Source organism: Cyprinodon tularosa, unplaced genomic scaffold, assembly GCF_016077235.1.
Source record: "Cyprinodon tularosa strain WSP-4 unplaced genomic scaffold, ASM1607723v1 ctg739, whole genome shotgun sequence".
NCBI classification, from domain to species: domain Eukaryota; kingdom Metazoa; phylum Chordata; class Actinopteri; order Cyprinodontiformes; family Cyprinodontidae; genus Cyprinodon; species Cyprinodon tularosa.
The window spans coordinates 83,532-98,792 of record NW_024039495.1 but is presented as its reverse complement, the minus strand read 5'-3'; the positions used below and the strand labels follow the sequence as shown (position 1 = coordinate 98,792).

The following is a 15,261-nucleotide window of genomic DNA, read 5'->3' as shown; positions in this document are numbered from 1 at the left end:
TTGTATTTGTTTAGTTTTCACGGTGACATTGATGACTGAGATGATCCGCATCAAAGAAAATAAACATTGAAAATCACCTGTCGAGACCGCTGAAATTTCATTCACTGCTGGGGAGCTGCTACAGTGAAAACTCGTAGCTTCTGTGCGTCTGGACATCCATTGACGGCGAGAATTCTGGATCTGACATCGGCCGAAGTTTGACGCAGCATCAGAGTCAACGCCTCCATGAGGAGTTGTCTTCGCGGTGGATCCAAGTTTGCTTCAGAAACTGAATCCAACAGATGATCGCTGGCTTGGTGAGAAATTGACTTATCAAACACGGAAACAACTTGAAGATGACGTCACCTGACTTTTATTGGCGTTTGTGAAATTACGCCGAATTATTTAAAAGGTAACTGGACTAATTAAGAGGAAGAAAAAAAAAATTATAATAAAAAATAAAAATAAATGAAAAAAAAACAAAAACATTTATGGGTTTAATTTCACTGTAAGGTTTAAGTCATTGTAAAGGGTTAAGATGTCACTGCCAAGTGTAAAAGGACTTTCTACTGAAGATGTGTGCTCTGATGTAAAGCCAAAAGGACAAGAGTTGGTTTCAGGTCCACGGACAAGAAAGTTAACTGGAAAGGGAGAGCAGTACAGAGAAGCAGAATCTGCAAAATGGATAAAGGCATTTCTTAAATCTTATGGATCCTGGAAGCAAATTGCCAGGGAAGCCAGGAGGAAATTAAAAGGTTTCTGCTCTCAGGAGAATCTGAATGAAATAAATCAGCAAGTCCAAAACAGTCTTGATAAAGTGAAACAAAATTATGAGTGTCTTCAACGTAATTCTTTAAATACTCCAGATATTGTGCAGAAACTAGATGCCTGTACTATATTAACAAATGAGATTTATGATCTTGTGTGTAAGCGTTTGGAAGGGAGTATTGTTGAAGAAAATTTTAATCAAGAAGTTGAAAAGGAAAGGGTGCGAGAAATCTTAAATAGAGATGAATATCAGTCTGTTTTTGGAGAAGCCTCTACTGAAAATTCTTCATGTGCATATGGTTCATCAACTACCAGTTCCAAAGTTTCTCAAGAGCGGGTAATTGCAGAAGCTGATCTTGCAGCCAAAAGGGTTCAAGTTAAATCCATGTTGGAGATTGAAGCTCAACATGCTAAAGTCAGTAAACTTGAATGTGAGTGGAAATGTCATGAGTCCCAGATTATGGCAGAAATGAAGCAGAAGGAGGCTGAAGTGCTGCAGCAACTTGATGAGGAAAAGAGCAAGTTAAAGGTAATGGAGACTGATATGGAAGTTAAAATGGCTGCAGCTCGGGTTGATGTTTACAGCAGACTTGAGGATGGTGTTGAAAGGGAAAATCTTGATTTTGAGCCTGAAGTTAAGTCAATGCAACCTTTAAAACACCCAAGAAAGTCGACTGCAAGGGCTGCAACTATTTTACCATCTCAAGTTTGCTCTGAGATTTCTGCAGTAAACTTGGCTGAAGCCTTAACGAGCTCGTTAAGTTTAAGTCGCCTCCCTGTTCCTATACCTGCCATATTCTCAGGTGACCCTTTGAAATTTGTGGACTTTAAGATATCATTTACAACTTTAATTGATTCAAAGGCCATCTCTGCTGGAGAAAAAATGTTGTATCTGAAAAGTTATCTCTCTGGAGAAGCCCGAAAGGCTGTAGAAGGTTTCTTTTACAGAAGTTCTGAAGATGCATATGAAGGTGCATGGGCAGTTCTTCAGGAGAGATATGGAAACTCGTTTGTAATTCAGAAAGCATTTAGGGATAAACTTAAGTCATGGCCTAAGATTGCACCAAATGATCCATCGTCTCTCAGAGATTTTGCAGACTTTTTGAAAAGTTGTGAAGAGGCGATGCCTCAAGTTAAAGGACTGTCTATCTTAAATGATTGTGAAGAGAATCATAAGATGTTGAAGAAATTACCAGATTGGGTTGTACGTAAATGGAGCAGAGTTGTTGTTGAAGTACTAGATGCATGTGGGGAATATCCATCTTTTGAATGTTTTTCTAGATTCATAAAAAAGGAAGCACGCATAGCATGTAATCCTATTGCTTCTCCATTTTTGTTAAAGTCTAGAACTTCTTCAAATGATCTTTCCAGAAAAGCAAAAGCTCTTAGTACCAGTACGGAGTTCAAGAAACAAGAAACTGTTCATGTTCTGAAATCTAAACTGCCTTGTTTGGTTTGTACAGACACGTCGCACAGTATTGCTAAATGCCCTAAATTTGCAGTTAAATCAATGGAAGACAAAATGTCATTTATACATCAGAACCATCTTTGTTTTGGATGCTTGAGAAAGGGCCATTTATCGAAAGATTGTAAAACACGCCATGTTTGTGGAGAGTGTAGACGGCATCATCCTACTTGTTTGCACCTGGAGAGAGTAAGATCTCAGGATGCTGCTCAGCAGTGTTCCATCTCTTCAGAAGAAACACCTCAGGTTTCTCGCAGTGTCTTGTCTCATGCACTCACCCGAAACATTTCTGCAACATCAAGTATTGTTCCAGTTTTTTTGTCCTCTGTGAAGGATCCTGGGAAGGAAATACTTACTTATGCACTCCTTGATACTCAGAGTGACTCCTCCTTTGTCCTAGAAGATCTTGTGAAAAACTTGACTGTTGAAACAAAACCAGTACAGTTAAAACTTAGTACTATGGTTTCTGTTGATGCACCTGTTTCAAGTGAAATTGTGTCTGACTTGCAGATTCGGAGCTTTTTCTCTGATAATTGTATAAGATTGGGGCAAGCATACACACGGGACTTCATTCCTGTTGATACATCTTGTATACCAAGTAGAAGTACAGCATTACAGTGGCCTCACCTTAAACATCTGGCTGGAAAAATGCCTGCTTTACAAGATTGTGAAGTAGGTTTACTAATTGGGTTTGACTGTCCTTCTGCCTTGGCTCCTTTGGAAGTTGTTGTTGGTGGGGAAAATGAACCCTTTGCTCAGAAAACTGCTCTGGGTTGGAGTATCATTGGGGCAGCTAATCCACATTTAGATCGGCAAGGTAACCAAAGATTTGTACACAGAGTGATGGTAAAAGAAATGCCAGCTCCATTAACCTCTGATGTTTTAAAGGCTCTGGAGATGGATTTTAATGAAAAGGGCCCAGAAGGAAAATGTGTTTCTCAAGATGACATTCGGTTTCTACAGCTTCTGAGTGAAAATATTACACAGAAAGATGATGGCCATTTGGAGATGCCCCTCCCGTTTAAAACACCTTGCCCTCCTATGTTGCCAAATAATAAGAAGCTGGCTACAATTCGTTTACAACATCTGAAGAGAAGGTTAAAGAGAAATTATCAGTTCTACAATCATTACAAAACATTTATGGAGTCCATCATTAGCTGTGGTGATGCTGAACTAGCTCCTGAGACAAATGCCAATGATTGTGTGTGGTACTTACCTCATCATGGGGTGTACCATTCAAAGAAGCCAGATAAGCTAAGAGTGGTGTTTGACTGCTCAGCTAAATTTTGTGGTACCTCTTTAAATGATACCTTGTTGACTGGTCCAGATTTGATAAACTCTTTAATTGGAATCCTGCTGCGCTTCAGAAAAGAAACTGTTGCTATCATTTGTGACATTGAAAGGATGTTCCACCAGTTTTTTGTTGCATCAAAGCATCGTTGTTACCTCAGGTTCTTATGGTGGGAGCAAGGAGATTTGGAGAGCGAGCCCAAAGAGTATCAAATGAAGGTTCACCTTTTTGGTGCTGCCTCCTCTCCAGGCTGTGCTAATTTTGGTTTGAAATATTTGGCACAACAGCACAAATCAAAGTTTCCAGCTGCAGCAGAATTTGTGGAAAATAATTTTTATGTTGATGATGGGTTAATAAGTGTCCCTACAGCTAGTGATGCCACCAAATTAATAACTGAAGCACAGAAACTGTGCAAAGAAGGTGGTTTGAGACTCCACAAATTTAATTCCAATAGATCTGAAGTCCTGGGCTGTGTGAATCCATCTGAGAGAGCCACTGTGGTTTCTGCTGATCTCAAGCCTGACTTGGCGCTTACCGAGCATGCCTTAGGTATGCGATGGCATGTCAAAACTGACTGCTTGGGTTTTCATATTGATCTAAGAGATAAACCTGATTCACGCCGTGGCATTTTGTCAGTAATAGCCTCTCTGTATGATCCATTGGGATTTATTTCACCATTCATTATGAATGGAAAATGCATTTTGCAAGATCTGTGCCGAAGAAGTATTGGGTGGGATGACACTTTGCCTGAGGACTTGCAAGTACGGTGGGAGAAGTGGAAGTTCAGCCTTCAGGATGTGGAAGGATTAATGATACAAAGATGTTATCATCCACAAGGATTTGGAAACATTGTTAAAACAGAACTACATCACTTCTCAGATGCTAGCAGCCTAGCATACGGTGCATGCTCCTATCTCAGGTTTGAGAATGACAAAGGTGAAATCCATTGTGTTTTGATCATGGCTAAAGCCAGAGTGGCTCCTTTGAAGATCACAACCATTCCTCGTCTCGAGCTTTCAGCTGCAGTGGTTGCTGCTAGGTTGAGTATGCTGTTAAAATCAGAGCTTGATATGAAGATAGATGCAGAGTTTTTCTGGACAGATTCACAAGTAGTGTTGTCATATATTAATAATGAAGCACGGCGGTTTCATGTATTTGTGGCAAATCGAGTCCAGATAATCAGAGAGAACACAAATCCAAATCAATGGAATCATGTTGACACCACTGAAAATCCTGCAGATCATGCGTCTAGAGGACTGTGTGCCTCTGAGATTTTAACCACCAACTGGCTAACGGGTCCTGAATTTTTGTGGAAAAGGGAGATAAAAAGGGAATTTAAATCCAGCCCTAATCTGTTAGTCGGTGACCCAGAGGTTAAAACTGTTCAGACATTTGCGACTACAACAGATGAGACTGCAGATTTTCTGGAACGTTTCACTAGATTTTCATCCTGGTCAACACTGATTAAAGTAATAGCCAGAATCAAAAGACTTGGACACAGAAACAAATGTTATTCAAATGTGGTGAGTGTTAAAGAACGTGAAGATGCTATGAAATCAGTAGTGAAACTTGTACAAAACCAGGCCTTTGGCTCAGAGATGAAGCTGTTAAAAGGAGGAAACATCCTTCCACGTTCCAGCCCTCTGTTCCATTTAAATCCATTTGTGGAAGATGGTTTGTTGCGGGTTGGTGGACGATTAAAACATTCATCTCTTAGTGAAGATTTTAAACATCCACTGATTTTGCCAAGAAACAGCCATATCACTCATCTTATTCTGTCCTACTGTCACACTCAGGTATGCCATCAAGGCAGAGGTCAAACCCAAATGCAGCTCAGAATAAAGGGGTTTTGGATTATTGGCTGCAGCAGGTTGGTGGCTCAGATGATTCATAAATGTGTGCAGTGCAGGAAGCTCAGACGACCAGAGGAAGAACAGCTTATGGCTGAGCTTCCAAAGCAACGCTTGGAGGCATCTGCACCATTTACCTACTGTGGAATGGACTGTTTTGGTCCTTTTGTTGTTAAAAGAAATCGCAAGGAATACAAGAGGTATGGGTTGGTGTTCACCTGCCTCTATTCGAGAGCTGTTCACATTGAAATGTTGGATGATTTGTCCACAGATTCCTTTCTTAATGGCCTGCGTTGTTTCATTAGTTTGAGAGGAGCTGTTAGCCAGATATATTGTGATCAAGGAAGAAATTTTGTTGGAGCCCAAAATGAGTTAAAACGGTGTGACCCTAAATATCTGGAGTCTTTTCTAGCAGAAAACCAATGTGAGTTTATTTTTAATGCTCCATCAGCAAGTCATGCTGGTGGTGTTTGGGAGCGTCAAATACGCACCATCCGAAATGTGTTGGCCTTTACACTCTCTCAAAATGTAGGAAAACTTGATGATGCTTCATTAAGAACTTTCCTTTATGAAGCCATGGCTATAATTAATAGTCGTCCTTTAACATTAAAGGGAATAAATGACCCAGCTTCTCTTGAACCTTTAACACCTAATCATCTGCTTCAAATGAAATCTGAGTCTGCCTTGCCTCCTGCAGGAACATTTGTGAGGGAAGATATTTATTCCTCAAAACGTTGGCGCCGGGTACAGTTTCTGGTCGAACAGTTTTGGAGTCGATGGAAGAGGGAATACCTCCAGAATATTTCCATTAGACAAAAGTGGCATGTAATTCGGCGCAATATAAAGGTAAATGATGTTGTAATAGTCAAAGAAGATTTTCTCCCAAGAAATAGGTGGCTATTGGGTCGTGTTGTGGAAACGATGGTTGATGGTGATGGTTTGGTTCGAAGAGTGAAGGTGAGAACAGGAGAACAGAGATCTGGAAGGGATATTATCTCAAAGAGCTCAGTAATAGAAAGACCGGTGCAAAAATTGGTAGTGTTATTAGAAAGTGACATTTAAACGTAATGTACACAGACGAATATGTTTAAATAATCTGCATGGTTTAAAATAATGCATGATTGTGGGGTAATAGTTCATGCATTATTGGTGGGAGTGTAATGGGTAGTTAACAATTAAAATTAAGTTTCTTTAACTATTTAAACTTGTAAACTATTTATATTTAACTATTTATAGGATATATTTATTGTAAATTATTTATATTTAATTATTTATAGGATATATTTATTGTAAATTATTTATAGGATTGCAGATTGTTTGATTATATTTGTCTGTTTTGATTACCACTGTTTTGTATTGTGTTTTGTTTATTGTATTTGCATGTTGTAAAATTTCCTTTGTTATGTACCTCACGGGCTGCCGCAGCTTAATGAGGACAGGCCCTATAAAGGCCGCTGTATCAATGTATGCCGACAATAACCCTCAGAGCCGTGCTTGCATTGTGATTCTTAGCGTTCCCTGGTGAAAGCAGCGAGGTACGTTTTATTTTGTTTGTGTGTTGTAAGTTTATGTTTATATTCTAATATTTGTATTTGTTTAGTTTTCACGGTGACATTGATGACTGAGATGATCCGCATCAAAGAAAATAAACATTGAAAATCACCTGTCGAGACCGCTGAAATTTCATTCACTGCTGGGGAGCTGCTACAAAAAAGGATCCATGAAAAACTGGATTCTTTTTCCATTTTCGTTCATGAAACTTACATGACGTTTTAACTGTGATGTCCATACACCACTAGGAGAAAGACAAAAAAATGGTGTCATTTCCTTGCCACGCCACTAGCACCACTGGTTGGTAAACTTCAAGAAAATCAGAGGCACAAATGTTTATATGGAAAGACAACAAGCTTCACCTGTTGCCTCAGGCGACTGAGTTATCTGAGGCTTATAAACCGGTTGGCATCTGTTACGCTGCAAACTTAATTCTACTTATTGCCATCATGCTGCGCCTGTGCCAAGGCTTCCCCCTACAGGTAGGTACATTTGTGTTTTCCTAAATACACAACAGCAGAAAAATGGGATGTTTTAAAAACCTTTTGTAAACTTGTGCACGTTTTTAACCAAAGATCATAAATTCAGGAGTTCATGAGCTGCTCTATCCTTAGGCTCTTAGTTTTACACCCTTCATCACAGCAGAAATAATGAGGCTGCATTAAAACAGCTTCTTTAATGGACGACTTTTACATCCTGTTTGTAAAAAGGAGCGCTACCGCAGGTCATTCATCCCTGACTCTACAATGCAAAACTATAATGACAATAACTTGTGCCATGTACAGTAATGGCCAAAAGTTTTGAGAATGATTCAAATGTTAATATTTACAAAGTCTACTGCTTCATATACTCCAGAATGTTCTAAAGAGTGATCAGCGTAACAGCAATTAATTGCAAAGTCAGTATTTGCCTAGAAAATGAGCTTTATCCCCCAAAACACATTTCAGCATCATTGCAGCCCTGCCTTAAAAGGACCAGCTAACATCATTTCAGTGATTGCTCCATAAACACAGGTGTGGGTGGTGATGACAGGGCTGGAGATCAATCCGTCATGATAGAGTAAGAATGACACCACTGGACACTTTAAAAAGAGGCTGGTGCTTGGCATCATTGTTTCTCTTCTGTGAACCAAGGTTATCTCTAAAGAAACATGTGCAGTCATCATTGCACTGCACAAAAATGTCCGAACAGGAAAGAGAATCGCAGTTAGAAAGATTGCACCTCAGTCAACAATCTATGGCATCATAAAGAACTTCAAGGAGAGAGGTTCCATTGTTGCCAACAAGGCTCCAGGGCGCCAAGGAAAGACCAACAAGTGCCAGGACCGTCTCTAAAAAGTGTTTCAGCTGCGGGATCGGGCTACCAGCGGTGCAGAGCTTGCTCGGGAATGGCAGCAGGCAGGTGTGAGTGCATCTGTGAGGTGGAGACTCTTGGAGAAAGGCCTGGTCTCAAGGAGGGCAGCAAAGAAGCCACTTCTCTCCAGGAAAAACATCAGGGACAGACTAATATTCTGCAAAAGGTACAGGGAGTGGACTGCTGAGGACTGGGGGAAAGTCATTTTCTCTGATCAATCCCCTTTCCGATTGTTTGGGACATCTGGAAAACAGTTTGTTCAGAGAAGACAAAGTGATCGGTACCACCAGTCTTGTCTCATGCCAACTGTAAAGCATCCTCTAACCATTCATGTGTGAGGTTGCTTCTCAGCCAAGGGATTTGGTTCTCTCACAGTCTTACCTAGAAACACAGCCATGAATAAAGAATGGTACCAGAATGTCCTCCGAAAGCAACTTCTCCCAACCGTCCAAGAGCAGTTTGGTGATGAACAATGCCTTTTCGAGCATTATGGAGCACCTTGCCATAAAGCAAAGGTGATACCTAACTGGCTCAGGGAACAAAACAGAGATGTTGGGTCCATGGCCTGGAAACTCCCCTGATCTTAACCCCATTGAAAACTTGTGGTCAATCATCAAGAGACGGGTGGACAAACGAAAACCTAGGAATTCTGACAAAATGCAAGCATTGATTGTGCAAGAATGGACTGCTATCAGTGAGGATTTGGTCCAGAAGTTGATTGAGAGCATGCCAGGGAGAGCTGCAGAGGTCCTGAAGAAGAGGGGTCAACACTGCAAATATTGACTTGCTGCATTAACTCATTCTATCGCATTAAAAGCTTTTGTTACTCATTATATGATTGCAATGGTATTTCTATATGTGATGAGAACATCTGACATTTACACCTGAAAACCAGAAGGCAGCAGATCATGGGAAAGTATAATATTTGTGTCATTCTCAATGCTTTTGGCCATTACTGTATAATGTGCAATTACTATTTGATACCCTGTGCTATGACCTGTTTCTCTATATTTGACACCCAGTGAAATAACTATACATACAAATATAAATATCCATCTATATAAATACCCATGTGAACACCTTGTGCAATAACCCTACTTTAAAAAAAAAAAAACTGTCATATATTAAGGTGACCAGATTTCTCCAATCTAATCTGGGCACATGTAGATGAAAATAAAGACATATCACGAAATGATGACAGTTCACCAGGTCATCCAGTCAGATTGATTCAAAGTTTTCTATCTAAGGAAGACCAGATAATTGCATTGAATCATTGACTCTAAGGCAATCCCTCACACTAAGCATGCTTGTAGCGACAGTGGGGAGGAAAAACTCCCTTTTAACAGGAAGAGACCTCCAGCAGAACCAGGCGGAGGTTGAGGTTGACTGGGGTTCAAGGGGACAGAAGCAGAGATACAAAAAGCAACAGATTGTATATATATAATATATATTAAAAAAAATAGATTGTTTCAGAGCCGACATTGGAAAATGCAAAACAAACAAACAAAAAAAATAGTGGATTAAAAAGCCCTGGTGGGTAAGAATAAAAATAACTTTTAGACAAATTTTTAAAAATGTGACTTATAAACTGATAATTTCACGGTTTATGAATAACAATAAAAAAAAAAGAATTGATCCTGTTCCATTTGTTTTATCAAAGAATACATGGGGAACACAGCAGCGTAAAGCTGACTGTAAAACCAATGCAGTGCATCAAAGGCATGTGACAAACAGTAAATATTTACAGCCAAACCTGCAAAGCTGCAATTACCCGTCTGTGTTTTTGTGCAGCTGTTTAATGAGGTTTCACTGACAGTAGAGCTGAATAAGAGCTGCGGGGCCCAAAACACCCTGAGGATGGGCTCTTTGTTAATGGGCGGGGACTGTTTACATGTTGTTTGGCTTTATCAGACCGTCCACGGTCAGAAAGCATGAAACCCCTGAGGGCTGCATGCCCAGGGAGCGTTCCGGATGAGGCACAGCGTTGGTTGGAGATGCATTTACTGCCATGCAAGGTGGAAAAGTTGTGGGCATGATCCTCTGCTCACTTTTAATCAAATGTGTTCAAACTAGTTTTTTTTTTTTCTTACCTTGGCTTCTTCACTCACATCCCAGGTAAAAGACACAGCATTGTAAGCTATTTCCTCCACGTTCCCAATCGTGCTAAAGCTCTCCTTGTAGTCAGCTGAAGGCATGAGCAGAACATAAAAGAGAAACGTTTTACATTAACATTTCAGAATAAAGCGGCCTTTAATCTGAACTTCTGAACCTCACCATCCTAACAAAGGAAACATTTAACTTTGATTTCAAAAAAGCGCCTTATGCCAAATCTAGCAGCTTTTTTCTGTTAGTGGAGACTTTGGCGACAACATCTAAAAGCGTCGAACTCTGCTCTCCAGAGCAAGTAGATGGGTAACCCCGCCTCCTGCTCTCCTCTATCTTGTCTGCTGTCATGATTCATGCAGATATTATTTAATCCAAATGAAAAATGGAGAACAGATAAGCAGATCATGGATTGTCTACAGTGAAAAGAATTACTGTTTTATTTGCTTTAGCTGTCGCCTTTTTGGAAACACAGGAAAGAACGATACGCTAAGTGAGCTTAGTGATGGGAAAAAATCTTTCATTCCTTTTGACACAGCATGAAAAGCCAGCCGAGTACAAAACATAGAGACGAAAACAAGAAGAAAAAGGACAAGAAGAGAGGACAGAACATAGAACAAATAATGGACGTCTATTCTATTAAAATTTCTGTATCTCTATAATGGGTCTGTTTTATGTGTTGTCTTCTCAGTTCAGAGGGCCCCCTGCCTGTGTTTGCCTAGGGCCCCAAATTTCCTAAATCCACCCCTGTCACTCATCACGCCTGTGCCTCAGATTATTGTCTTTTAGGTAAATTAGATGTATGAAGTTTTTTTTCAGACATTATTTTTATTAGACATTAGTTTTTTCCAGATACACATCACCCCCATCCCCCCGCCGGATAGCACACTACAGTTTAAAAACAATCCATGAGGAAATCCTATTTTATATGAATTTATAAGTCTAAAAAAATACTGAACTTAAGGATAAGATCTAAAATTTGACAACATATTAAAATACGTGTTTTTTTTTGTTTTTTTTTCTCTTTATTCATTTGTACAATCTGCTGAAGCATATAAGGGGTTTACTGTTTCATGGTATTGCTCTTGTAACAAGTACAATGACAATGAAGTTTAATCTAAACCAAGGCTAAAATATCTGCGGGGAGGAAAAAAGATTTGTGAAGATTGAACATTTCAATATGTTAATATCTGGGTCATAATATTTTATACATATTTATCAGTGTCATTATCTGTGAGAAAATTTTCAGTATCATTAAATAAATTTGCATAATCTTAAAAAATATTTGATCACTTGGTTCATTTAATCCATTTTAAGAGTCCAATACAAAAACAATCCAAACACATTAGAGACAGAAATTTTCGTGTAGTTTGAAGATGTGATTTTTCTTCTTTAATTTAATTAATTAAGTCTTGAGTGCATTGAAATGTCTTCCTAAACACACATGAATGAACCTCCCTAGAGTTCAGTATTTCACCACCTTTTTTTTCCCCTTCTCTTATCCATTTATCTCCAGTATCTCAGAGTAAATGAAAATCTGCCAGGCAGATATTTCCACTTCAGAATCCCACTTTCACATTTAACAAAAAAAACTCAATACATCCCAGTCACGTATTCATTTCCACCCACTCTATGCAAGTCCATGCCAGTACTATTAATGGCATGAACTTGGCACACATAAAAACCAGTAGTGTATGACAGCGTTGGATCATTCCTTTGAGTTTGAAGCTGCAGGTTGAGGCCTGTCTCTCTCCACCATACAGGATATGGCCGCTATCCAGGCCTTCACTTATTTCTACATAACGTCTATGCAAATGTACCCCATGGGCTGTCTGTTCACAGGACTCCTGTGGGAAATGAGTATTGACTGTTATTCAAATCTAATCCGGTTTTACTGCAGAACAGAAGGGATTCTCTTTCAGGTTAGCCGCCTGCCTGCTCTGCCTCGTTAATCTTGTAAAGCTGCGATGACGCTATTCATTTATGAAGAATAATAACTCAGCCTGAACAGTGAAGACCTTCTGATCTTTTATCCGACTAAAAGAAAAAGAAAACTTACCAATATCTAAAACCCTTTGCTTTGCAGTGTGCTGTCTGGAGTGCCAATATTTCCAATTCTTGAGCTGATCATCCCTGGATTTGTCTTCCCCAAACACCACCATGATGACACTCTACAGTTGAAGCAGAAAATTTGCATCTTTATAAGGGTCACAGAGATGCAAACATATAATCTCAGTCTATAAATCCCTCAAACGTGTACCTGTACGACAGTGTCCCTCTGCAGATCAGAGGCTCCCAAAGACGCAGACTGCTCACTGCTGGAGGGCTTTCCATTAGATTTGCCCCAAGCTTTGGCTCTGGGCCGACAGTGGAAAGGGCTGTAGCCGTTTTCAGACAACGTCAAAGCGTAGAATTGGCCCCGGTTCAGGTAAGCCATGGGTCCTTCTCCTTGACGCGGCCGTAGAGACATGCTGGCTTCCAGGCTGTACTTGAAGCTGTCACTGCAAGATAGCAAGTTTGTATATCTATGATCTCTTTCGGTATGGTACACCCAAAAATGTTCATGCATCTTTTCTTTTAACAAATAATTTAGAAACATGTTGTTCATTTGTTTTTCTCTCAATCTGCTTTGACAGCGAAAAAAAGTCAAACCTATCTGTGGAATTTGAACTCTGTAAGAGAGCGAATGAAGCCAGAAAGTTTTTTTAAAGAGAGGCTCTGTCTACACCTCTGTCCGGATACACAGTTATAAACATTTTCAAATATCTGGGAATGGAATGAGAGCGGTGTCCTTCAGCTAAGAACAAAGTGTAATATTTTGTTAAGGCTGGATCCATGGATGTAAAATATGATGATGTGGCAAACTGAAGTATAAAATGCCTCTTTAACTGTTTATAGGGGCCACTTCCTGAGAAGTGAGCCCCGTTGGTAGGCAGCTGCCTTCTGTAACTCTTAGCAACTTCTCTGATCTGAGTAAGATTACAATTTCTATCAAAATCTGTTGTCATGTCTCCTGGTTATGTAATACATTTAGGTTATTAAGTGTTATTTCAAGAGTTTGTCTGCAGTAAGTTTAAAATGTTCAAAGTGTAGGCACAGAGAGCCTCTCTTTAAAAGTTTAAAGCAGTCTTGAATGACTAAAAAAAAATACTAGGTTTCAAAATGTGACGTAGATCTGTCCAATGAATCAGAAAATGATAAGATTATGGCACAACAGCAGACCTGCACAAAAACATGGTAGTCGCCACAAACTGACAGATTCACAGCTCAAGTGGGAGAATCTGTTTACTGCAAAACATCTGGCTTTTATGGAAGAGCAAAGGAAAAATAAAGCTGTTAATCAAATTATGTTTGAAGTTTCCCACAAGCTAAGCAGAGATGTTAGTTGGAATTAACTTTGGATCATCAACCTGAACACAGCATCCCCACAGTGACTCCAAAAAAGTAATTAAAAAAAAATGATGAAGCATAAACTGCCGGGCCACTGAGTGGACCAGACCTCCGCAGAGAGCCATGAGCCGGAGGAGGGGGGCTGGGCGCCAGTAAGGCAGGTGGAGGGAAGCACGGGGTCCCGGCTACCGTCACCGGGTCGGAGTCGGTCGCTCCGTCCCCGACCAGCCCTGGAGCTGACGACTCGGTTCTGCTGCACTGTAGTCGACCAAATCCCGGACGATTTTGAAATTCCCCCCCGGACATTTTTTTTAGGTATGAAAAGTAGGACATGTCCGGGAAAAAGAAGACGTCTGGTCACCCTACCATATCAATAATTTGATGTTTCAGTGAGTGAGTGCTTGTTGCTATGCTCAGCAGCTTTGTTCATTGTAAACCAACCAATCAGCACACAGCTCATCTAAATATTCATGATCATACCATAAAAGGAAGAAAACCTGTCATTTCATTCTAGGGTTTTTAACCAGGCTTGCATTAGGTCTCATATAACAACAAATATGCCATTTTCAGCCCAACCAATGTTAGACACCCTATTGAGAGACCTTAAGGACCAGCACCAAATACCCTATAGAATCATTCTACACTGCCTGGCCAAAAAACAAAGTTGGCACCAAAAAAAAGGTCTCTCACTCTAATACTTTGTTGGACCGCCTTTAGCTTTGATTACGGCACGCATTCGCTGTGGCATTGTTTCGATAAGCTTCTACAATGTCAAAAGATTTATTTCCATCCAGTGTTGCATTAATTTTTCACCCAGATCTTGCATTGATGGTAGAGTCTGACCGCTGCGCAAAGCCCTCTCTAGCACATCCCAAAGATTCTCAATGGGGTTGAGGTCTGAACTCTGTGGTGGCCAATCCATGTGTGAAAATGATGTGTCATGCTCCCTGAACCAGTCTTTCACAATTTAACCCCGATGAATCCTGGCATTGTCATCTTGGAATATGCCTGTGCCATCAGGGAAGAAAAAGTCCATTGATGGAATAACCTGGTCATTCAGTATATTCAGGTAGCCAGTTGACCTCATTCTTTGAGCACATACTGTTGCTGAACCTAGACCTGACCAACTGCAGCAACCCCAGATCATAACACTGCTCCCACAGGCTTGTACAGTAGGCACTAGGCATGGTGGGTGCATCACTTCACCTGCCTCTCTTCTCACCCTGATTCGCCCATCACTCTGGAACAGGGTCAATCTGGACTCATCAGACCACATGACCTTCTTCCATTGCTCCACAGTCCAATCTTTATGCTCCCTAGCAAATTGAAACCTTTTTTTCCGGTTAGCCTCACTGATTAGTGGTTTTCTTACGGCTACACAGCTGTTCAGTCCCAATCCCTTGAGTTCCCTTCGCATTGTGTGTGTGGAAATGCTCTTACTTTCAGTATTAAACATAGCCCTGAGTTCTACTCTTGTTTTTCTTTGATTTGATCTCACCACACGTTTAAGT

The 15,261-nt window shown here is 40.3% G+C and overlaps 1 protein-coding gene across 2 annotated transcripts in view; it reads right to left on the bottom strand.

The window, feature by feature from the left end:
- The window catches only part of LOC119773010 (grainyhead-like protein 2 homolog), a 47,387-nt gene that overhangs the window by 19,578 nt on the left and 12,548 nt on the right, over positions 1 to 15,261 (bottom strand). For both annotated transcript variants that reach the window (XM_038269788.1, XM_038269789.1), the window contains exons 6-8: positions 12,621 to 12,861; positions 12,420 to 12,531; positions 10,348 to 10,442 (exon numbers count right to left, since the gene is read on the bottom strand). In XM_038269788.1, the coding sequence (XP_038125716.1) occupies positions 10,348 to 10,442; positions 12,420 to 12,531; positions 12,621 to 12,861 (448 nt within the window). The remainder of the gene's footprint in view (positions 1 to 10,347; positions 10,443 to 12,419; positions 12,532 to 12,620; positions 12,862 to 15,261) is intronic.